Source organism: Ambystoma mexicanum, chromosome 8 (assembly GCF_040938575.1).
Source record: "Ambystoma mexicanum isolate Mex_15411 chromosome 8, UKY_AmexF1_1, whole genome shotgun sequence".
In the NCBI taxonomy this organism is placed as follows: domain Eukaryota; kingdom Metazoa; phylum Chordata; class Amphibia; order Caudata; family Ambystomatidae; genus Ambystoma; species Ambystoma mexicanum.
In genome coordinates this window covers 1,113,802,190-1,113,826,782 of record NC_090929.1, presented here as the reverse complement: position 1 = coordinate 1,113,826,782, position 24,593 = coordinate 1,113,802,190, and the positions used below count along the sequence as shown (strand labels likewise).

The 24,593-nt window shown below is 44.8% G+C and overlaps 1 protein-coding gene across 1 annotated transcript in view; it reads left to right on the top strand.

Annotated features, from left to right (window-relative positions):
• The window catches only part of TMEM72 (transmembrane protein 72), a 131,245-nt gene extending 108,878 nt beyond the window's left edge, over window positions 1-22,367 (top strand). The window contains exons 4-5 of the mRNA XM_069611150.1: window positions 8,105-8,244; window positions 18,733-22,367. Coding sequence (XP_069467251.1) covers window positions 8,105-8,244; window positions 18,733-19,217 — 625 coding nt within the window. The 3' untranslated portion in view covers window positions 19,218-22,367. The remainder of the gene's footprint in view (window positions 1-8,104; window positions 8,245-18,732) is intronic.
• The last annotated feature ends 2,226 nt before the right edge of the window (window positions 22,368-24,593 follow it).

Below are 24,593 nucleotides of genomic sequence, written 5' to 3'. Positions count from 1 at the left end.
AAGTGCAAGTGAGAGGGGAGGGGAAAACAGGGCAGCAATGCTCTGAGTAGGTACAGCCAGGGCAGAGCGGCTATTGGTTGTGCAAGGAGAACAAGGGACTGCAGGGTTACAGTTACAGCCCCTTAGTGCATGGTGGGCCCGGAGGCAGTTCAAGGGTGACCAATCAAGAAAGAGCCTGGACTCAGAGGAACTCTGAGGGTAGCCAAGCAGCCAGTGGGTACAGCAGACAGGTAGGTCAGCAGAGGGGGAGAGAGAGAGAAAGCAGCGGAGAAGAGCAAAGTTTTGAGCTGCTTCTGAAACTTCAGGTTGTCCGCCTCAAGTTTGAGAGGGGCAGGGAGGCCTTTCCAGAGGGAGGCACCAGCAGAGAAGAAAGGTCTACCCCCACTCTCTGACAGGAGAAATGTCTAAGCCTTAGAGAGTTGGAGGTAGCTGAGTGAAGGGCTAGAGAAAGAAGGTATTTTGGAAGAGAGCATTGGATTTAGTGTGGGCCCTGGCCCCAGAAAGCCTTGTGGACAATGCAAAGGTTCCTGAACTTGATCCTTGCAGCCAGTGGAGAGATTTCAGGGCTGGAGAAATACAATCCCAGGGCTTGAGGCCAAGGGTAAGTCTTGCAGTCCTGTTCTGGATTAGTTGCAGATGACGGAGACTAGAGGAAGACAGATTGAGAAAGTGGCTGTTGGAGTAGTCCAGCCTAGAGACAGTGAGCTTCTGGTAGAGAGTGAGAAAGGGAAGAGTCCCTTTGAGGAGGAGCAGCTGGTAGTGGGACTTCTTGGTGATGTCCGAGATGTGAGGAGAGAAAGGGAGTGTGGCGTTGAAGATGACACCAAGGTTTTTTGCCTCGCAGGAACGCAAAGGAAGAGGGCCCAAGGCGGTCTGCTATAGTGAGAGAGGAAACGCAGAGGCAAGGGTCCCAATGAGAAGGATCTCCGTCTTACTGGCATCAAGGCAGAGATCGTTGGAGGCGCACCAATTCTGAATCGTGGATAGACAGACAGGAATGAGCAAGAGAGGAGAGGAGGCTGAGGGGAGCCTGAAGGAAAGCTGAGTCATCCGCATAACACTGAAAGTTAGAGGAGAAGGTAGAGATCAGGGAGGCCAAAGTGGCCAAGTGGAGGTTGAAAAACCAGCGTGAGAGGATAGAGCCCTGGGGAATGCCACAGGTAGAGAGGGGTGACGGAGAGAATGGGACCAAGATGGACCTGGGAGCGGAGGGGCGGTCCAAGTGGAAGGAGGTCAGTCACTCTAGGGTCTGATCTGTGATGCCCAGGTTCTCACAGAGTCGATTGATCAGGATGGAGACGTTGACCCTGTCGAAAGCAGAGGAAAGATGAAGGATGAGAACAGAAGGAATGCTGGAATCAAGGTTAGAGAGCAGCACAGGTGTTAAGGAGAGCAGTTTGCATGCCTCTGGCAGCTCTGAAGTCAGACTGATGGTCATGGAGACAACCAACTGATTCAGTGTGGAGAGTAAGCTGGGAGATGGCAAGCTTTTCCAAGAGTTTGCTCAGGAAAGGGGTGAAGGGGATTGAGCGATAGTTTGCCGGGCAGGTAGGATCAGCAGACGGCTTCTTGAGGAGAGGGTGCACAAGGGAGTGCTTAAAGGGAGAGGGGAACATTGCAGTGGCGCAAAAGTGATTACAGAAATCAGCCAAGGCTGGAGCTAGGGTGTCAATATGGGCTTTGATGGTTCTGGAGGAGCAGCGGAGCACCTGTTTGGACGACACTTTCATAGATCAGACTTGTCTAGAAACCTCGTCAGGTGTTGTCAGTGAGAAAGAGGAAAAAGGAGGAGAGGTAGAGATGGCCAAAAGGGGCCGAAAGAGGAAGAGGAGATAGTGGACAGAATGTCCTGAGATTTAGCAGAGAAGTGAGAGGGCAGAGCCATACAGAGGGCCTGGGAGGTAACAGGAGAGGTAGAGACCACAACAGGATTGACCAGTTCCTTGCAGATTTTAAAGAGTTTGACTGTGTTGTTAGAGGCCGCGGAGACACATGCTTTAATGTGTGCTCTCTTCTTGATGAGTGTTATTGCTTCGACTGGCATTTTGCTGCAACCAGTCTAGGTATGTATAAATGTGGCCTGGCATGCTTTACTATAATGTTATTACGTGTTTACACTGGTCTACATTGTGCAGCCAGTTGGACATGTATTCATTGTGGTATGGCATTCTTAATAGCAAAGCATTAATGTTCCTGTGCACTGTTGGTGACTTGCATGTATTGGATTGTGTTACCCTACAAAACAATTGCAAACACTCTGGCTTTATAGCCAATTTATCTCAGAAAGTGTGCTGTATATTGCATTAAAACTCATATTTATATCTTTCTCCTAGTTCAGTGTGCAGCATACCCCTTCAGCAGCACGTTCATGCGTATTGCAAAAGCGTGACAATCTAGGCCGGCCCAGAGTGTGGCCCGACCCGTGATTTGTTGCCGAGTTGGGGGGCCCCCTCAGCATGGCTCGCAGGGGGGCCCCCACATTTTGTGTTACGTCATGTATCTATCCTTCTCTATCCAACTCTAAAAGCCTTCTGGTAATGTCTGCTCTGCCTCCTCAACTATCCGTGTGGAGCCTCCCCATCCCTGTGCTACCTCTCGCTTCTGCTCTTTCTCTCTTCTTGCTCGACTTGCATGGAATTCTCTTCCCCGCCCATCCATGAAACTGTCCACACTGATTTGTTCAAAACCAAACTACAAGCCTACCTCCCCCCCTCCAAGTAACCCTCTTAACGTCCCTCTCATCTGCCTTCTAGCTGATATTTTTCCTTCGCCTCTAACCTGCCTTTGTCCCTCACTTTCTCTGCCTCCACTCTAGCAGTTAAACTGTCATGGTCACATCTCTAACACAGCTGGCCGTACTGCCTACCTGCACTTAAACATTTCTAATATTTGTTGTCCTTAATCTATATATGTCCACCCCTGTATTGTCGCCAGTGACTGTTTCATTTACTCCCCACCACAAGTTAGAATGCCACACAAACTAACCCCATTTAGGAACCTGACTGCTTCCCGGCAAACATGATTTCTTAACTATTGAACATTATTTTGTTATTAAAAGAGCATTGTTCCTCCCTGTGCATAAATGAATAAATAAAAAAGTGTGTGTGCGCATGATCGAATGTACTGCGATATTCGAGTGCAAGACTTTTGTTGTGCTCATGTGTATATATTTGTGAGAGTGAGTCTGTGTGCATGTGGGGGGTACTTAGTGTGCGTGTCTGTGTGTGTGTGTGAGTGCATGTGTGTGTGTATGGTGTGTTTGGTTTGGTTGTATTATTATGTGTTTGGTGGTGCTGGTGGGACTGCATCATAAACATTATTTTTAGTGGCAATGCCAACTTGTTTTGTTGTGCAATATCATCAAAGTGCTATATTGGGAGTTATGGTGTAGATAGTGGTCACAGCTTTGGTAAAGGGATTTACAATAACCATACTGACATACATTGTGGTCACAGCTTCCTGAAAGTGGTTTGCAGTTACCATATTGTCAGACATTTGCTGTTGCCACAACAGTACAGGGATTTACATTGGGAATGCTGGTATATGTAAAGGGTGTCGTTTCATGAAGTGATTTACAACGGCAATCCTGGAATTTTTCATAGGCGTAGATGCATGAAAGTGACTGACAATGCAATGTTGGTACATGTTGAAGACCTACACATCATGAAAAGCTGTACATTTATCCTGTGTACTGTTTGTGACATGGCATGTGTTGGATTATGTATGTGTTCCCCAAAACAATTGTACATTTTATGGCTTTCTACCTCATTTTTCTCAAAAAATTGTTCTGAAAATGCACCATTTCAATACATTGTTTACAAAATGTTCGGGTGGGGTAGAACCCCTGAACTCCCCTACATTACTTAGGACTGTTTCACTGTGCTTGGTCGCTTGTGCTAATTCTTGAGAGATTATAATGATCATTCACTAACAATATTCACCTGCCACCACGGACCTTGAATAGTTTATAATGCTATTGCCCTCTTTGGAGCTGCCCGTTCCTTTTACCTCACTCAGCACCCAAATCTGGCTCTGCCACGAACAGATCCCTCCACCCAAAAAGAGAGGCGTAATCCCACTCTAGGTGTTCCAGCCCAACCCTCTCCCATTAACATAAAATATATTCCCAAATGTTCAGCCCATAAAAGAAAAAAATGAAAGCATTTTGTTTGTTCTTGTAAAAGGCTTGGTTTAACAAAAGGTTCCCTTCCTGCAGAGCTCTTGAGTGATTAGTCAGGTGGTGTTGTGTCTAATTGGCACCCTCTTGGGTTGCAATACCTCCAGGCATGGCAGGGTTCCTCCTGTGACAGAACCAGCAGCATCTATGAAAAGACAGGGAATCGGCTTGTGATTGGGTGGGCAGGCGGAAACCTTACAATGATCATGGACTGGCAGACAGGGTCGGACTGGGACAAGAAATAGGCCCGGTCACCCAAAAAAAGTGGCCCACCCCTCGCCTCAGAAAAGTGGCCCATAACTCGCCTCACGACCCTAGACCTCTTATGACATCACCGGAAGTGATGTCATTTGAACCCACCCCAAAGTGACATCCCGGGAAGCAATGAAACAAGACCTTTCACCCCTTGACAAAACAGGAAGTGGCATCAAATAGCATTGTTCTTAAGTACACTAAATTACTGTGAATCCAAGCAGACGTCCAAGGCCAAATGATAATGTTATTTATAGCACTTACGCTTAAGCTCTTTTTTATAGAACAAATATGCATACATTATCACCCAACCTGCGTTGGTACCTAAGAAGGATGAAAGGCTTTTTGGAGAAAAAAAGAAAAAAAATAGAAAAAAATTATATCTTACTTTTTTTTTCTTCCAAACTGGCCCAGGCATGGCCAGAAACCGGCCCCCACTCCCCAGGGACGATTTTGGCCCAGCCACGGGCTGAAAGGCTGAGGGGGCCAATCCGACCCTGCTGGCAGACTCTGGCTCGAGACAAAATATAAAGACATGGAAGGGCCCGGGCCCACCTCAGCAGGCCACTCCTTACTCATAGCTCCAGTGAGGCTAACAATTATTTCCTTTCGAGGTATTGCAGGGCAGCGTATGCCACAACTGCACTTCTTCAGTGCGCAAACATCAAAGGGATCCCATACTTCATCTAGTCGTTTTGGAACAGCAGTAATAACTCGGGAGGATAGTTCAGGGGCAACGTTCTCGCCTCGGAAGCAAGACAGCAGAGCAACACAGGTTCGATCCCCGGCGCTCAGAAACCTCTGGGGATTAAGCGCATTATAAATAACCTATGATATCATATCTATAACGCTTATACTGAAAGGATAAGGTCAGACATTCAAAATGATTCAATAATTACATTCTTAAAGGTTCATTAACAAATTAAGCCTAACTTTGATGAGTTTAGATTGGGCAGAAGAGTCTGAAAATCTCTCCAAATTAATTATCTGAATGCTATTTAAAAGCCACAGAGTTTTGGAAAATGTAAATACGCAAAATATAGATACGGAAATAAAAAAGTCAACGTACATTAAATTCAACTACATGTGATGCACACCTTCAATATAGGAAAGAAATGAGTCACTGGTGTGTATAGCTAAATCAGTGTGACATGCGAGGTGAAACCAATCTGGGTCATGAAACGTCATTAATGAAATGGTAAATGATCCATTTATCCTCTCGGAGTCATCTTGAACCTTTCCGGGCAATCATTTGTTTCGGTTTATTGTAATTCGAACGCCTTCTTCAGGACCCCAGTGTCGTTCTAGATGACATGCATGGAGATAACCAGGCTTTCATTCCTGATTAAGAAACGACGTTCTTCACGCATCATCATTTCAGGATTGCATACTGTCCGTCTGATTTTTTATTTTTTTAAACGAACTGCATGTTTGTCAGGCTGGTCAGTACCCCACGGTTCCCCGGAATTTAGACACAGGGGCACCGGGACATGTCGCCACATCTTTCATGTTCCTTTTGAAGTTCTCGCTCAGTTCCTCTGCAATAGGCCGGGGTCATGCAGGCAGCCACGACAGATGTAAATGGTCTTTCTATTCTACTTTTGAACTTGGCAGAAATTGTTTTGAACGCTAGCATCAAGAAGAGAGGGGTGGGATTGACTGATTGACCCATTTCTAGCTTTTAGAGTAAACTTACTAAAAATGTTGGCTTTAATTTAGACCTTGTTGAAATAAAACCACCATTTGGAATATTGCTTACATTATATGAAAATGTATCCACTCCTTCTCTCTCTCTCTCTCTCTCTCTCTCTCTCTCTGTCTCTCTCTCTGTCTCTCTCTCTCTCCCTCCCCCCTCTCTCACACAAACACTCTCGCTCTCTTTCTCTCTCCCGCCCTCTCTGTTTCTTACACTCTTATTTATTTTCTCTCACACAGTTCTTCTGTCACACGCTCTCAATTTCACATGAGACCTTTTCTTCATCTGCTGCTCGCAAGAGTGGAAGCTGCTTTATAAGGCACGGAGTTGTTTTGGGAGGTCCACATTGGCATTCCTTAAACTCTCTAATTGCCCAGTACATGCAACTCGTAATGTCTTAATCCAAGGTCAAACCAGGGGTTTAATAGCAGTTCAGCTTTTCTTCTGCTGAACACTCCAGCTAATGGCAAAACAGGCCAGTTGGATGTCATATTATCCCAAGATGTGATGCTCTGAGTCCAGTTGTTAAGGATGTACACAATGATAGTCACTGGAAAATCCAGGCACTCAATAATGCGGTCACGAGTGCTGTGTACTGATTATGTAATACCTCAGTCAATCTGCCGTAGCAATGTACACAAAAGGAAGCAGAGCAGAAGGGCTGCCCACAAGGCTGTCAGGGCCTCCTCGCGACGCAAATAGGCCCTGCTGTGTAGAACCGAGCAGTTTAATCAAAAGGAGTGTGTTGCAGCTACACAGCCATGGAGAGGGCTGTGAGCTATTAGTTGGTCTTCAAAGTGTTTTGGTTTGGTGCAAGGAGCTATGTACCTGTGTGGCACTACATCATCACATGGAACATGGCATCCTGAAAATAGGGCTTACTTGACCCCAAGGTCAGTCTCATTGTACTGGGATCACTCAGGACCGCGCATCAGGTAATATCCAAGGGGAGAGACGGCCTCCTTAAGTCATTACATTAGACACAGTCTGTCTCCAGGAGAGGCGTCTGCACAGAGAAGCCAAACATATGCTCCCCATTCTTGAAGGTGCTCGTGGAGGGTGTCACATCAAGAAAATGTCAAAAGAGCAACACTTCAAAGTAGGTAAACACATGCTCATGTGTCCGGAAGGTTTCTAAAGGAGGCAGCATTCTCCAATGGGAGAGACGATACCTTAGTTTAATGAGCGGACAGCAATGACTTCCTTTAACTTATAGCTCATCCGGAGTAGATTGATAGCCCTCTTTCTGTGTTCAGGATGTTGGCTGACCAACCGGACAGACCAGTCTCACTTCTTTCAAAGTAGAGTTGAACGCTTCCTGCTACCAGGTTTGATCATTTCCAGACAGATTTGCCATTCCTTATAGTGCAATTGGAGTGGAGCATGAATACGTCATCCAATCATCAAAGCTACTCTGATAGGAAACATTACATCATAAATGCAATGCCCCTAAAGGGAGAATCGCCACCAGATGTGCTATGTTGCTGTTAGATTCAGGAAAAGGCTGTGTCTTGTTCTACCAAAGCTTGACAAAACTATCCCTGCCCCTCCAGCTTTATGGCTTAAGCTCTGCCACTAAATTTCAAGGTATGTTGATAGCATTATTTTTAATAATTAAAGTTGAATATGTTTTAAGGACACAGTCCTTGACCTTCACTGTAGTCAGGGTTGTGTGCTGTGCTTTTCTAGTCAATTACCTATGGATCTGTGGTCAGAATGGCAGAAACTGCCATTAATGTTCCTCTTGGTACCATACATGCCAGCAAGACATGCCTGAAAGCCACAACCAGCAGAGAGACGAACCGACTGCCGCCCAGTGATCATAGGTCTGTCACCAGAGAAACCTTCAGCTGCCAGAAGGGGTGTGTGAAGATTGTCAACCTGCTGGGCATTAGGAAAGAGAGACTCTGGAAATTAGATGAATGTGTTCGGTCTGTTCATGTGATGCTGAGAGGTTTTTATCCTTGCTGTACTTTCAGGTGCCCCTCCGAATCTACGCTCACTGTGTGCTGGGAGAAAACCGCTCGAATGGGAGGCTTTCAGAAGTTCTTGGGCTACACACTGCTCTCCATCGCATGCTTCCTGCACCCCGTTCTGGTTTGGCATGTCACAATCCCAGGTGAGTTGCATCAGTATTAAATATGTCTTCCTGTCCAATCAGACTCCCCAAATCCTAGGCATAGCTACAAATCAAAGGGCAAGGTTGCCCGGTGCCCAGTAGCTACCCATAGGCTGAATTAGATGGGCAAATCGGGCAGCAAATAGCACGGCACACTACTTTCATGAATATGGCATGGTACTATGCGAGACAGATAGAGTCCTTCCAAATAACTCTGCATCCCTTCTCCAGCACCTAGTTCTGATTACAGACAACCCAATGGGAATCTTGTGTTCATCTCTGCCAGGAAGCTGGGGGATTTTTACACCAGACTACGTTTTAAATTAGGTACACTCACACTTTTTTCTCCAAGTGTATTCATTCCAAGTCATGTCTTTTTGAGCCACTTCTTGAGCGAATGCAATCGACTTCTTTCCAGCCATGTTTCGTTGGCCTTTAGGAAGCTTTGCATGGCGTTTGCATGTTGTGAATGACGTGTCATCCCTTCTCGCTCCTCATCCTGATCGCTACATGGAGAGGCAGCAGTGTTATGCTGCTCTTTATATGTGTCCCCCCTTATTAAAGGCAAACAGTACCCCTTTGGAATACTCCCTCTCTCACACGGTCAGGGCATGACCACAAATATTTGTATGTAAAGGAGACAGATTCAATGTTATCAAAATTTCTGATCTATACATATGGTCTGATGTGACAAACCCTCCCAGTACATCTAGTCTTGAAAAAATAGACCCAGTACGAGATGTTTTTTCACAGTATCAAAAACGAATTATTTTAATGTTTTGCATGAAAAATAACCCCGCACAACAAAACCAGTACAAATCACTAATTCACATACATATAACCACATACAATGAATACAACATAGTACAGAAAAACACGAACGATTTTAACACTTCTTCCAAAACTGAGTGTTATTGACTCAGGCAAACAACAATAGCTCTTCATATGTGACCAGCGGGGCACGACATTTCCTGCAATGACAACTACGGCTCCTTTTCTGTTTTTCAACATTCTCGTCCAACTCTGGGCAGATAGATGTAAGTGAAGGGAGTGTTCCCTAGTGTATTTTATTGGCGATCACAAATCATAGACACCCTGCTCGTAAACACACTGGGCAAAGGTTCCAAGTTATGGTATCTTGAGAATAATGACCCAGACTGAAAATGAAGATGTACAAATAACTAAGTTTCATTCAAAGTAACGTCAATGGTACAAATTAAAACAATTAAAAGAAAGTAGAAATAATTAATTTTAGTATTCTACTTTTCAATTAAAATTACATTTTGTCTAAATATGTCTATTTGCTTCAAAGGGACATATTTGGATTTTGGATGTTTATTGTTTTGTTATTAAACGGGTATCTTCTCTCCTTCACCCACCTCATCTCATCAGCTCTTCACCTGCACTTCCCTTTGCATCTTTGCAGCTATAATTTCAAAACAGGGGATACCCCCTGTTCCCCAAGCTCTCTTCCAACACTTCTCACCCTCTTTACCTTCCCTAACTATACTGTTCTGAATGGAAACATTTTCCTTCATGTTTTGATATATTTAGTGTTTTTTTAACATACTAAAATGTTTTTTTTGCTTACTTAGTTTTAGCTCAGTAGTTTTAAGTGAACATTTTTTTACCTCTTTATTGTCAGTATTTTTAATTTTTGTAGTTATTTTTACTGTGTTCTGGGAAAACAGAACTCTGTCTTTTCACCAGTAGCCAGTCCTTGTAATGGTGAACATTTAACAGGTTTTTCAAACAAGATCTACCTTTTTTGCTACTTTTTCCCTTAGCCATCCCTTTTTGTAAATGTTTTGGTGGGGTTTTTGGTGAATTGTGTACCAATACATTTGCCCTGATACAAAGACATACCAACAGGCTGGCAATGATGTAAAGACACATCACCGGTAAAAGACATATATCTATGAATATGCTCTTGAAAACTAAATAAAGTTGTTAAAAAAATAAAAAAATAAAAATAAAAAAAGACATATTCAAATGTGTCAATGCAGTAGGTTGCCCCAAGAACTAATTGACTTTCTTCAGGCCTAACGTTCCATAACGTTTTGATCTAAAAAGCCTAGATGTTTTTGTAGCAACTGTCCTGAGATTATTATGTGCCCTTTGTCAAGCAACAAAGAAAGGCCACTTTCGAAAAGTTAGTTATCAATACACCGCAGCATGAATCTTCACAGATGAAGAATACTGAACATGGAAAGGTAACATAAGGTTTAAAGGAAACAAATAAGCTTAAGATGAAGAAAGCAAAACTTGCTAGTCTTTAACTTTAAATACAAGGAAACATAGTTAAAAAAAAAGAAAACCCATCTGGTGAGGGTCAGTACGGTTCAGAGCAGATGAAGATTCAACAGGGGGTTGGAAGGGTTCTCTCTTCGGCTGGGGCCTCCCTCTGGAACAGCCTCCCTGCCTCTCTCAAACTTGAGCAGAACAACCTCTGGTTCCCGAAGCAACTCAAGACCTTCCTTTTCGCTTCCGCTTTCTCTTTTCCTCTCCCCTGCTGAAGTGCCGACTGCTCCGTGCACTGGTCACCCTCTGAACTCAGGCCAAGGCTCCTGCATGTCCAGTTGCCCTTGCACTGCCTCTGGGCTCCCCTAGCCCTTAGGGTCTGTATCTGTAACCCTACAGTTCCCCCCGCTCTGCATTTATGAGCCACTTGCTGTCTGCACTTATTGAGTTACCTGCACTTCCACTCTCCCCCACTCAGCACTTCTCCCCTTCCACTTCCCTGCACTTGCGCAATCTGAATGACACAAGGACTAGTAAGATTGTTATTTTGTCCTCCCTCTGTTTCCCCCTCCTTCTCTTGTCGCGCCTAGAAACACTTGTGTACAGGCACGTTATAAATACCATATCATATCATATCAATGGGGTTACGGGGTACTCTACTCCCTGCCTGAAAAGTAAACCATCACAGATCAAACTGGAATGTGCAATATAATAAGTCATGAGTTGAACTCAGCGTTAAGGGGTTGTGCCACTGTGTACTACTTAATAAATTAAAAACAAATGATCATTTAAAAAAACAACACATATTCTCTGCCAAAATGTCCCTTTGTTAGAAAAACAAATAATGCATTCAGTTATTTTTACTTTCATTTAACATATATTTGTATTCCTTACATCAGGTTTAGAGTATATTAAGTTATGTTTGTCTCTTAACTTTTTATAAGGCGAAAACACAGCTCAAAAGAGACGAAAATGTGTCCCATCTAATGAAAAATATTTCACTCAAAGTTCCGGTCCCCAGAGCGATTTTGCTTGTCTAGCAAACCACGTCTGAATTCCCAGCCTACCCAGGTGGCTCATGTATGCCCTTACCCTCAACCTCTTGTTCACCTAGGTTAGATTTGTGAACTGAATTGATTCAGATTGTACTATGGTGTGTAAACATAGTCGAGAGGGTTTTTTCTCTTTTTTAATCTTTTTGTTGCTTGGAATGGAATACAGGAGCATGTGTACACGTCTATCCCATCTGGTTCACTACACCAATACCCATGCGTTAACCTATTATTTTCGGTATCCGGTAATATTGTCCCCATATATGGTTGCCATACATAATGTGGCCAGGAAAAGGTTGTGGCAACATTATATATGGTGACCATGGTTTATAGTGATATTTTCAAATGGCATATTTTCGAAATGCCATTATGTCGACGCAATTTTGCCCAAAAATATTTTTTTACATTTTTTTTTAATTTCATGTTTAAAAAGGACCCCCCCAAACCCCGTGTTTTTTTAACAATTTGTTTTACTTACTAAACAAAAAAAAAGCATAAAATAAAAAAATATATATTCGAGAAAAAAAATTCACCAAAATGTTTTCGACATAATGGTATTTCAAAAATATGTATTCGAAAATATGACCAGATACCGGTGACCATATATATGGGGTCAAGGGGAGCAGGGGTTGTGGGGGTGTCCCCCGCTTCCCTTGAAAAAAAGGTTGTGGGGGTTGCCGGGGTATCCCCTGCATGTTCAATGTGATAATGTCCCTGCAAAAACCAGTCATTTTTTGGTGACTTTTTTTGCCAGGCACCATTTTTGCAGGGACATTATCACATTGAACCTTATTTTCTGCTGGTGTACTGGCCTCCATCATACAAGCCAGCTTCCTCAAATAGATTCATAGACCCAGCCTCTAATATGATAGTGGATCGTGATCATCCCACAATCCTAAGGGATTTCAAAATCTGGTAGGAGCAGAGTGCGTACCGTGTAGCCAGATTCAGGTCCTAATATCTAGAATCCCAGAAACTCAGACAAGCAGCCCAAGGAGCAAGACACCTGCCAGGCCACACGTTGCACAATTTTCTACAAAGAGAATCTGATAATGTCCTGTCCTTGGGCGACCGTCTAAACTTCTTTCCCTCATCTTCATGCACTCATGTGTCCCACTCACCCACAGGAAATCCAGTCCACATCTAAGAGATCACAGAAGCTGGATCTAGCAAGCTAAATGCGGATCTGGAGACCTCAAAGCTTCTTGATGAAGGGAGGACCCAGAGGAACGGCTGTGTACAATTAAGAATTGTCTCATGGGTGCACTAGAAAAGCTCGTACTCCGGACATTTTTCAAACCTGCAGACAAGAAACATTGTGATTGATGGCATAGCCTAGCATTGAATAACCTCAAGGAAACAAGCTGGGAATTGGAGATGGCTTGGAGGAAAGCATATGATGACGATGGTGAAGTATCATAGCAACGCGTATGAAACACTACTCATACTATGAGAAAGGAAAATCCACTAGGCTAAGCGCCCAGAACGCATGTCCTGCTTGCAAAGGGAGATGTTCAGAATCATAAGGGAAGCCAGAAATCCAGCAGACTACAGGAAAATACCGGCACCCTTACAAATTCTTTGTGACACAAGCACCACCATTTTACAGCCAAGTGGGATTGATTTACCAACACTTAGAAAATAAGCAAACAAAGCTGAACTCCAAGATCGTTGCAGGGAATAACATATAGATTGCACATCTGCCGAACTATAATGTTTTGCCACCCATTACTAGATCAGAAGGTCGTGAGTTCGCCCATCTGAGCAAGTTGCCCAACAGGCCCATGCTCAACGAATATCTTCAAGTCATTGATATCTCACCAAGCCTGTTTTAAGAACTGTCTATCTGCTCCTTAAAACAAGAGTGAAAGCTTAACCCTTCAAAACAGTGTGCATAAATTCCCCCTCGTAAAGCGGACCCAAAAGGACCATGACCTAGCAACCTACCACCCTATGTCTACCATGGCATACACAGCCAAGATCTTGAGAGTTTAGTCTTCCTACAATATTCAACTACACTGAAACCAACATCATTGAGCACCTAGACAACTCCTGCTCCCACTCCAGGTGGGGTATCAGGCCTTTCAGAGGAACAGAATCAGCCCTATAACCAATCAAGAATGTCCTAAACAATTTGACACCATCTGCCACAGAATCCACTTTGAAAGCCTAAGGAAGCTGACCTTACCTCCAGAATACTATGCTGAATGATGTCATCACTCACCAACAGAACAGAGTCCTGCTTCCTAATGCCATTTAATTTAAATCCATGCAGCATTACTTGAGGAGTGCAGTGGTAATACAGCCTCTCGGCCCTCCTGTTCAAGATGTGCATGGCACGGCTCATTAAACTCCTCATGAAACACAGCCTTTTAGGTTATTACCCAAGTTGACCGGGGCCGATTTTCCAGAAACCGATTTGGCTGAATTTCTTTGCTGCCATTTTGACTGCAAATATATGTAGGGGTGGGTTTGAGGTAATACTTAATATAGGGGGATTTGCAGGGGATGTGGGGGGTTTCCCCCGCATATATTTGCATTCAAACTGGTCACACACAAAAAACAACCAAATCAGCCACGGGCAAATTTATATGAACAAATCATATACATCCGCTACAACTACACCAAAGACACACCAATTGCCTTCAAACTCAAGACAAAGAACTACAAAACTCAGCCAGACCATACCAGGTATGGCACCAAAGTGGACTCGTAAAAGACCAGGAAAAGACTAAAACACAACCCAGAGTTAACCGAAGTCTACAATCACCCTACCAATGCCAGTAGCACCACAGTGATACCCTGGACTGAAGAGATGGGTACCTGCTCATGGATGGTCACAGTAGCAAAGAGCCTAAGCATTCTTATGGTCTTCTCTCTTGCATTGGAACCAGAAATTAAAGCACTGCCCTATAAGTGCCTCTTCCAATTAAGATTCACCAGGCACTTACTGACTTTCCTCACCCTGCTACACAGAATGTATTGTCGTCCCACTGGCTATGTTGAGACTGGACTACATTATAGCACGTACATTTTGAAAAGGTCATAGGGAATACAAATTCTACTCTACTGCCAGGTGCTGCTGTGTGTACACAAGAAGAAACACATCTTGGCAGCACTGCAAGCTGTACACTGACTGCCAAGTAGGTGCATGCTTGAATTCCAGGAACTCTGCATCATTCGCCAGGCCTAGAACAGTGAAGGTGGCTGGGATTCATCCCAAGAAATCTCACTCTGGGAAACTAAAACTATGAGAAGAGCCAGCAATGCCCCTTCCTGATGGTGGCACCTCATTTGCAATCCTGACCACCATACTCTGAAACACAATGTCCAAGGAATATGCACATTACAGAACCACCTCATGTTCGGCAAAGCCAATCAAACCTTGCTCTTCAGAAGACCATGCAAAAACCTGACATGCTGCCACCTTTGCATGTAGTCAAGGAACAGCCTTGAAGCCCTTCTAACATGACTAAACCCCCATGGACCTCAGTCCCTTCCCAGGTTCACAGCATTATATTTAGAACGTGTCCTATGACTCACTCATGCAAACATGACATCAATTGATGGCATCAGCCAACATGAACTGACATTGATTATCAACCATCCAGCAAAAGAAGCTAAAACCCTAGAGTACCCCACGTGCCCTGGACCAAGCAGCCACCAGAACACCTCTCAACAGCAGTCATGCCCTCTAAGCAAGCTTAGCATTAAGGAATGTCACCCACCAATGGGCATATTTGATGGACTCTGACGTGACCATTGTCCCAACACTCGCATCTATCTCTCAGGCCTATACTCTATCAAACATCCACATTTGCCTGCACTAGCACCCTCCAGTGATCCTTCAGCTTTGCCTCCCATCAGCTACCTCACACATCTTTGCACTGTACCGTTGAAGTTTAGAAAGCATTCACTCACACCGAAACATCCACACCTTCTCCTGGACTTTCACACCAAGGCCTCAAAAATATGCTCATGTAGGCGGAATGATGAATCTGAACTCCATCCAGCATGATGCTACTTGACCACCCTCCAATCTCAACCTGCACTCGTACATCAACACACAATTCTTAATACATAGATACTTTGCCAAAGTGGAGCACAGTTTCCAAGATCTCCTTCACACATCTATTTAAGCAACATCAGCCTTGCTCCCCCAGTAACACACAATCCCCTCTCTCACAGCACTCGCTGCACCAACACGCCATGCAAATCCCAGAAGCTTTGTTAGATAAGAGCCTTAAATATAACATAACATTGACATTGAAATATACAAATTCAGTGGAGATATTATATCCAGAACCGAGATCTCAGAAGAGAAGTGGACCTGTAGGCCCTTTAAGATGAGGTAACACTCTACATGGTGTATGGGAATGGAGAAATTACTCGAACATCAATAATAAAACCGACTCAGGAAGTTGGCAAAAGACTTGGCCTGTTTTAATAATTATCTAAAACAGGGAGTACAACGGACATCATCGGATGTCTGACAGTAAGATCGCAACATATTTCATAAAAAACACACTTGTATACTAAAAACGTGTCAACACTGACGTCACACTACGTGGTGAACTAAGAAAGCTTATGTGGGGTTGTGATTGGGTAATGGGGAACATCTAGATATACTTTCTATGAGGGTTGGTGTTGTGATTGGGTCTCTACTGTCAGGTGGACAGCTCTGCCCACCCCTAGTGCAAGTAATTGTGAGCGTCATCAAATACACAATGGGCCTCATTGCGACTTCGGCGGCAGCCATGCCGCTATTGGCGGCATGGCTGCCGCCGAAATCGGGTCCGGTCCGGGTTCCCAGAATGGGGAATTACCGGGCCATTCCGAGTTCGGAGGGCCCAGGAATTCCCCCATCCAGGAATCCAGGCCCGGACCTTCCCCATTCCCATCTGAGCCCCGATAGGGCTCTATGGGAATGGGAGAGGGTGCAAACAACGGGCCGATTACGAGTGGCCCGTTGTTTGCTCCCTCTTCCCCTCGCAGGACCCTGTAAGGACACCTGGTTTGACCAGGCGTTACTTGCCGTGTCCCGCGAGGGGAGCTTGTAATGAGGCGGAACAGGTATAACGGGTCCACCTCCTTTAGCGGAGCCCGTTAACCCGTTCCGCCTCAGTCGTAATGAGGCCCAATGTCTTATTGGATCTCTAAACTATAATGGCTCTTTGGTACGTGGCCCTTTATAATTGGTTGGCACACTTGTACCCTTCTGGAATATTACCCTCATTAGCAGCATGCAAGCTGGTACCTCAGGTGCCAGTGGGTCGGACTTGACCATGCCTCCCCACCCAATTAGCCCATCATCTGTCATCACTCAAGCTGCCTGCCGTGACAATAGTCTTTTGAACTTGACCTTACAAGTATCACTGCTCCTGGGAATAAAATGGAGTGTGAGCATGACTTTATCTTCTGGTCTCGTTTAGCTTGCCCAAAGTCTATTTTCATCTGACCATGTGACTGGAGACCACGTTTTTAAGCTCCTTTGTTGTTTTTAATACCATTTAATGAATAAAACTTGGCAGCCATTGTGCTTCCTCTGCACCTTAACAGGAGCTTGGCTCTCGCCTTCTCGTTCATTGTTTCTTTCCACGATAGATAACTAGTTTCTTGGCTGCCCCAATCCTTGACACTGGGCCAAGCAAACCTTCTCGATTCTCCTTCCATCTCCAGCCAGGCTTATTCTGCTGCGCCACACTTCAAGTCCTTCTATTCATAGGGTTTTCAGTTTGCTAAAATACGATGTGGAACTTCCAGATTCCTATGCATATATATATATATATACCTTGGCGGCACCGCCTGCATTATTCACTACATATAGTCAGCCTTATGATTACTTCTTGCGTTACTGCATCTGTACAATTATAAAATGGTTTTAATTTTCTTCCGTGCTTCACACGTGCAATCTTCATTCTGCATATGAAAGTTTACTCTATTTTTAACTTTATCATCAGATTCTATATGGTCTGTCCACCTTCTCTCTTGTCATCTCTTCTGAGGTGTGTCACTTTCTTCATGTGACGTCACCAGTCTCTTCTTTCATCCGTCTTCACATGCTCTTCAGGGATCTTTCCCAAGAGACTGAAAGCTTTTCGTGGATACATAAAGAATGGTTTCCTTAATGGATGCTTTGATTCGAAGGCTGTTTGTGTTATGGGCATCATTCCAGGTGTTGCCTTTGTTGCTATTTCTGTTTCTCAACAGATAGGCAAGTTAGGGGCGGGACTTCCAGTGCAGGCTTTTGGGTCCTTCCAGAGGTGCTGCTAGGGGAGGTCTGAGGGGGCTATAGCCCAGGGTCTTTTGGTTGTAGCCCAGGATAGAAACTCAAGGGCTACAACCAAAGGGATAGTTAGCCCCGAGTCCTGACAGTCCTGACATTAGCGTAGCCCCAGATCTTTTTCAGACCTAGCAACACCCCTCGCTCCCCCTCTACAGATGCGGCACGCCCAAGACATGGCCCCTCTCAGGCTTTTCCGTGTCACATTGAGAACTGCTAGGAACGTGTGGGCAGGGACAAAAGTCTAAATAGCAGCTGGAGTTAAGTTTGAGTTTTTATACCATTAAATGTCCTTGGTAAAATCTCACTAATCTCACTAATTGCTGTGGAGATTTTTTTTACCAAGATGTGTTCACTAATTCACTAATTTCTAAAGAGGTAAGACGGGAAAGTAGACGAGGACTGCATTCATTAGGAAACCGACAAGTGTTTCAGGGCCCCAAAAAGCCATGTTGGCCAACCAGTGTTTACATTTCTGTGGTGATTTGTTTATCGAGATTTGTAGTAATTACTTCTAATGTTCTCCTGCTGGCTCTGCCCTTGCTCTTGCAGGGGGCCCTTTGTTTTGTAGATATCAAAGTTTTTTCCGAGCATATTGTATCTACATTTCTTGATCAGGAGTTGGGGTCCATTATAGTATAGGTTTTTATAATCAGACATAATAGTTTTGTAAAGTGGTGTGCTGTCTGCAAGGTGCACGACCATGCGGTGCCAGCCGAGGACACAATACATTTCTGAGCATTTCTTCAGCCTAAAAGAAGCACTATAAATGAGCTGCTTAGCCTGGTGGGGGTCCAAGGTGTTGCTGCAGAGCAAAGCTCCACATTCAATGGTCATTCTCTACCATTTTACCTTTATTTATCTTTACCATTAGCCTTTGTAACCATTGTTGTATTGTTTTGTTTACTGCAGGGACGATGCTCATTGTCACTGGAGCCGCCTACTTCCTACTAAGCAAGAAGAAAAAGCAGAAGCCGGTGGAGAAGGAAAGCTTTGATCAGAGCAAGGAGTACCACGATCCAACCGCCACAGCCGTGTCAATGACCCAGGCCGGGGACACAGAGCAGACGTACACCTTCAACAGCTCGTTCAAGGAGCGCAAAGCCTCGCTCCTGACACAGGTGAAGAGTATCCTGAAGGTCAACAGAGAGAAGACAGCCCAAAAAGCACCCGAAGGAGCCGCTGACCAACCCAAAGCGTCAACCGACAACCTTAGCAAGAGGAAGCAGGTGCACTTTGAGGAAAAGGTAGTGCAGATAGTTCCTTCCGTGGCCGGGAGCCTGGAGGAGCCTGACAGTGACGTCGAAGAGGAGACGACCTCTGACACCGCACCGATCATTCCCCCGAGGGACGTGCACAGCGCCGCCTCCTCACAGCCCACCATTGGTATTTTCTGAATGTCTGGATTTCTTCTAATGAATGGTTAGATGGCAGAATAATGTGCCCAACCTGAGAGACTCCTCCAGGAGGACCATCTGAAACTTGTAGTCCTCAGTGCATCAGCGCATGTCCTTTACCTGACCCCCCCCCCCAACTCCCAACCACCTACCATCTACCTTTTAAAAGGTATGCAATCTTTTGAAGAAATTGTAGCTGCAATTAATGGAAGTGCCTGTTTCTTTGGGCACAGTGCTGGGCCTGCCCAGGCTGTGTCTCTCATTTTAAATGTATTTTGGACCAGGATGCAGCTCACTTCTTCCCAATGGAGACTGGCTTTGCAGGCTGGACCACAACTTTTAAACTAAATGGGTTCAGGTCTTATGATGGACTATTTCCTTTACAATGCAAATTGAATTTCTAGACAGGACCACCCCTTGACTGACTGTAAGTACTTCTTAGACTACTGTTCCTCATAGAGATGAAGTCAGCAATCCATCACGAAATTCGACCCTCTTGCCTGGAAATGGGGACCTCTCCCAGGCGGAACCTTCACGCTGTGCCTTAGCTCCCTATATTTACATGGTAGTCTCATGCCCGTCTACGAACTGTGTTTCTAAGGTGGGATTCCACTCCAGGCCGAGGCTAGCCCTCCTTTCTCAGATGGAAGGCCCCTCCATAAGGTGGTCTCTCCTGTGCGGTCAGAAGACACTAGCAAAGAGGAGAAACGAGACCCTCGGATACCTACTGTGAAGTGAAACTGAGGCGAACCAACACTACTTGAAATGTATGTCTCACCACAGATATACTGAGTACGAGAATGAACTCAAGCAAAGCAGTTGTGAAATGCTGTTGAGCCTCGGTCCCCAAGGACGCATTTAATCATAACCACAAATGAACAAGCAGAGACACACATGCTTATCAGAAACCAGAAATGTACAGTAAAACCACAAGCCGGTTTAAATCAGAAACATAAATGCGCAAGCAGACCCATGGGCTATGTATGATGGGAACCAGAAATGTAGAAGCAGAGCCACTGGACGTGTCCGATTGAAACCAGAAATGTACAATTATAACCACAGCCCAGGTCCAATCAGAAACCACTGATGTGCAAGCAGAGCAACGGACACTGTGTGTTGGGAACTAGAAATGTGCTGGCACAAGCACTGCACATGTCTAATCAGAACCAGAAATGTGCCTGCAGAGCCATTAGGCATGTCTGATCTAAACCGGAAGTGTACACTCAGAGCCACAGTGCAGGTCTAATCACGACTAGAGATGTGCAAGCAGAGACACTAGCATACCTGATCAGAACCAGAATTGTACAACCAGAATCAAAGATCAGGTTTAATCAGAAACCAGCAATGTGGAAGCAGAGCCTCGGCATCTCCCTGATGGGAACTAGAAATGTACAACCAGAGCCATCCTGCAGGTCTAATCAGAACCAGAAATGCACAAACAGAGCAACTTGCCATCTGTGTTTGGAACCAGAAATGTATAAGTATAACCACTGGTCATGTTTGATTTTATACAGGAATGTGCAGGCCGAGCTAGTGGAAATGGTTTGCTTGGGAAGCTGTGTCCCATAGCCCTAGCAGCACAAACATGGATGGCACATACCTGCTCCCTCTCACAGTCATCTATGGCAAAAAGACAGGGGGTTCAAGATACAGCAATACACTGTGTTCCAGTAGCGAAAGGAGTGAAATCCACAGGATTAATTACGGACCCATGTTTAGGCTTTAAAGAGAAATAGGTTAGGATTTCCCCTACCATGGCATCCATATGGGAGCAATAGAATGACTAATGTGATTATGAAACCTTTTTCATATATGGTGTATGTGTGTGTGTGTGTTACCAACCAAACAAACTGAAAGAATGGGAATTATGTTACAATAATGCATTCACACAGTGTAGCGATATAACATTAAAATTGGGGGATGCACTGACGATTAAAGGACATACAATGCATTTAAAGCATTGGTGAACATTAACCATATATGGTAGAGATACTAGAGTCCATGTTGTCAGCATCAAAATTAATCTAAATTATATTGTGGCATTCTCTGTGAAAGTTTAAATTTCTAGGCCTCAAAGAGATTGGAAGATCGCCATTGTTTCGGGCAACGTTAACCAGCCCACATTCATCAGGACCACAAAAAAATATAAACAAATAAAGGTATGTGTGGACTCTCAGCTGGCATTAGCCAGAGTGATTTGATTGCTTCATTCTGCATGGAGGCAATGTTGCATTGGAACTGCTGGTTCCCAGTCCAGGGTGAGATATGCACGATGGAGACGAGGGGAACTCTATCAGCATTGTTGGATTGAAACAATAATCTAGTCAAGGAAATCTGAAAATAAAATTATGCACAGAGATTTTCTTCTTTTGAAATGTTCTGAAATGTCAATGATTTTTAATTGTAAGCAGAATGTTTAGGGATGAATCATATACTAGTTTCTACTGCTAGATTTTCTTCTTTGTTTTTTATTTTCTAGACCATTTTGTATGTTTTTCTGCATGTTTTTTATGAAGTGAATGCATACTGCTAACTGTTTCCTGGTGCAGCGAGCCGTGCCCGAGAAGAGGACTAAGCTGACTTAGTGAAGTGTGGCTAAGGACAAGTCCTTTAAGAACTATAAAAAGCAGAGTGATCTGCTGTGGCACAAAGGTTAAGTATCAAATCATTCTGAATGGTCAGATTAAGATGGAACTCTTTGACATGGTTCACTAATTTCATTCTGAAATGGGGTTCAGAAGATATTCTCAGGACAGCAAAAGAAATGTAAACCACTCCAGATCCTGTCCAACAGGGTCAACAGGTGGACATGAGACACAGGGAAGTTAAGCAACTGATCTAAGGTCACACACAGGCAAGGTAGTGGAGCCTGGGATGCCAGGCAAGGGAAATTGAGTGGCTTGTAGAATGTTACACGCCAGAGAAGTGAAAAAGTCAGAACAAGGCCAAAGCACAGGGAATGGAAGGAAGATGGCTAAGATCTCAACGCCAATCAAGGTCGGGCATCGTTGGCATGGACTTACCTAAAATCAGTATGCACAGCTGCGCGAGCCACGAAGCAAGAGCAGACCACAACCCGTGATCATTTTGTACACTGGAAAGATAACAAATAACACTGTATTTATATAAAAATAATTGTATCTAACTGGCTTCCTGGTGTAATTGTCTGGTTTTTGCCTGAGCGTTTACTGGTCATTGGGTGAGGGGAGATAGCAGCTATAATAAGCGTGTGTCTTTTAGATGTATGGATCTACTAAAGCCCCAACGCCCTGACAGCATGAAGATCCGGTGGGATCATTTCCTCCCACTGTGTCACGGGCGGTCTCCTCGCTTTTGAGGAGAAAGCATCTCAATTGGTAGGACATGTGAAATGGGGCTGTGCTTGGACAAGATCACTGACTTCCTTTTGTATCTGAGATGGGGAGCTGTGACTTCATACGTCATAGCGACACCAAGAGAGAAGAGGTATTAGCTATGCCTGCGAGCATCAGTTTCTAGTGATAGCCACATACCCGCGTGATGCTTCGGACTGTGGATTGTGGAAAAGAAGGTGAGGTTTCCTGGTGATGCTAATAGTGTTTCATGGAGTAACGGGGTGATTCCAGATGTGCTACCACTGTATACCCAGTGTTGGGTAACTTTAGAGGACGGACTCTCTGGGAGAGTGAATGCGTGGTGTGGTGGCAATTGAGGATGAGTAGCTGAGGAGCACAAGCGTAGACACAGTCACTGTGGGGAGTGGGTTAAGGGGCCGTGGTCACCTGGATGTTTCAATGTGCCCTTAGCCACTGGTGGGGCTGTTTTCCATCCCTGCCCTCTCCTCTTAGTGCTACTGTCTCAATGTCTCTCGGCTCCTCTAACCGGGCCTGAACTGGCAATTACTTGTTTTAAAGGTTGTACTTGATGATATCAGTGAAAACATTTTTCCAGAGGAGTACCCGTGAAAAAATAGTGCCTGAAACATCATTGTTTCCCTTTCCATGCCAAATAGCAGCACATTGTGAGTGAAATCGCGCCCAGCAAAGACCACCAGAAGGCAAAAGGGACCCTTGAAAGCCGTTCAATGTTATCATCTTGTGTTGCCCGGTTACCGCGAACATGAAGGAAAATGTGTATTAAGTGGTGCAAATGATGCCCCTTCAAGATCGGACCTTAGAGCCAGCCCCACCCCGGCCCACTAAACGGTTCCAGGTTAGATCTGATTCAGGGGGAACCCACGGTACACATCTTAACCCCATATTCTCTCTCCTTTACCAACACCCCACCACCAGACAACAACACAACACCCCTCCCGACCCGTGGCAGCAATACTAGGAACAGGCCTGCTCTTTGGTTAGGTCCATTTTGGGGAGAACCTTGTCATCCTTCACATCCCTCCCTCTTACCGCTGCCCCACCAGCAGACAACAAGCTTTGCCTGGCAGAAATATCAGGGACAGTGTCCTTTTCTGCCAATGGGGATAAAAAAGTGTTGTACTCATCTTTTTCCCATCAGTGTTTTTTGTACCGCTTATATCACTGGTCACTTCTTTTAACGCATCTACGAGCAGCCAGATTCTAATGCACAACTAGGGATGAAGTTTCAAGAAGGGTTTGGGGATTACACACCTCAGTGTGTACCGTGTTTTCAAGAGGAAAAAGTCCTACTGGCTAGAAGGGTGTGTGTCGGATCCTGAGCACTCATTATGGGGCTTCCTCGAGCAAAGCCTTTGGCTGGGCTCTCAATTACGTTTTCATTCTGTCCCTTTTGCTTAAATCTATGCCACTGTCTCACAAGGGCTGCTCGGCAAGCAGGAATTAATGTGGCAATAAGCCCCGAGACGGCGGGCCAATATCGCCCCAGGTAATGCCCATGGGGCCCATACTTACATGAAGGCCATGGGGGCATTGCCGCGGGCGGTATTGGCCTGCCATCGAGAGCCTTATTACCATTAGTATTCCAAGGTCTGCAGGCTCGGGAAACTAGTTTTCCAGAGTTTTCAGCCCCGGAACACTAATGGCTGATGCAATCTTTTCAAGCGCATTTCTTTCGCCGTTTGAAAAGGTTTAGTCACAGTACAGGTTAGTTCTAGGAACACTAGAACGCACGTACTGCTTCATTAGTATGGAGTAACAGGGCGCCATTTTGGGCCAAGTTGCTCTGTACTAATGAATGGGAGCAAACTGGCCACCTTGGAAAGGGAGAAGGGACTACGTGTGGGCCCTTCTCCCTTTCCATGGTCGCCAGAACAAAAAAAAAAGAGGCTACCCCGGCACGTGAACGACGTTCATGTGTCAACGGGATTACACTGTGGTATGGCTCAAAAACAAGCCAATCCACGTTTAGTGTATCCCATGGACTCGCAAAGCCGGGTACTAATGGAAAATGTGTCACTAG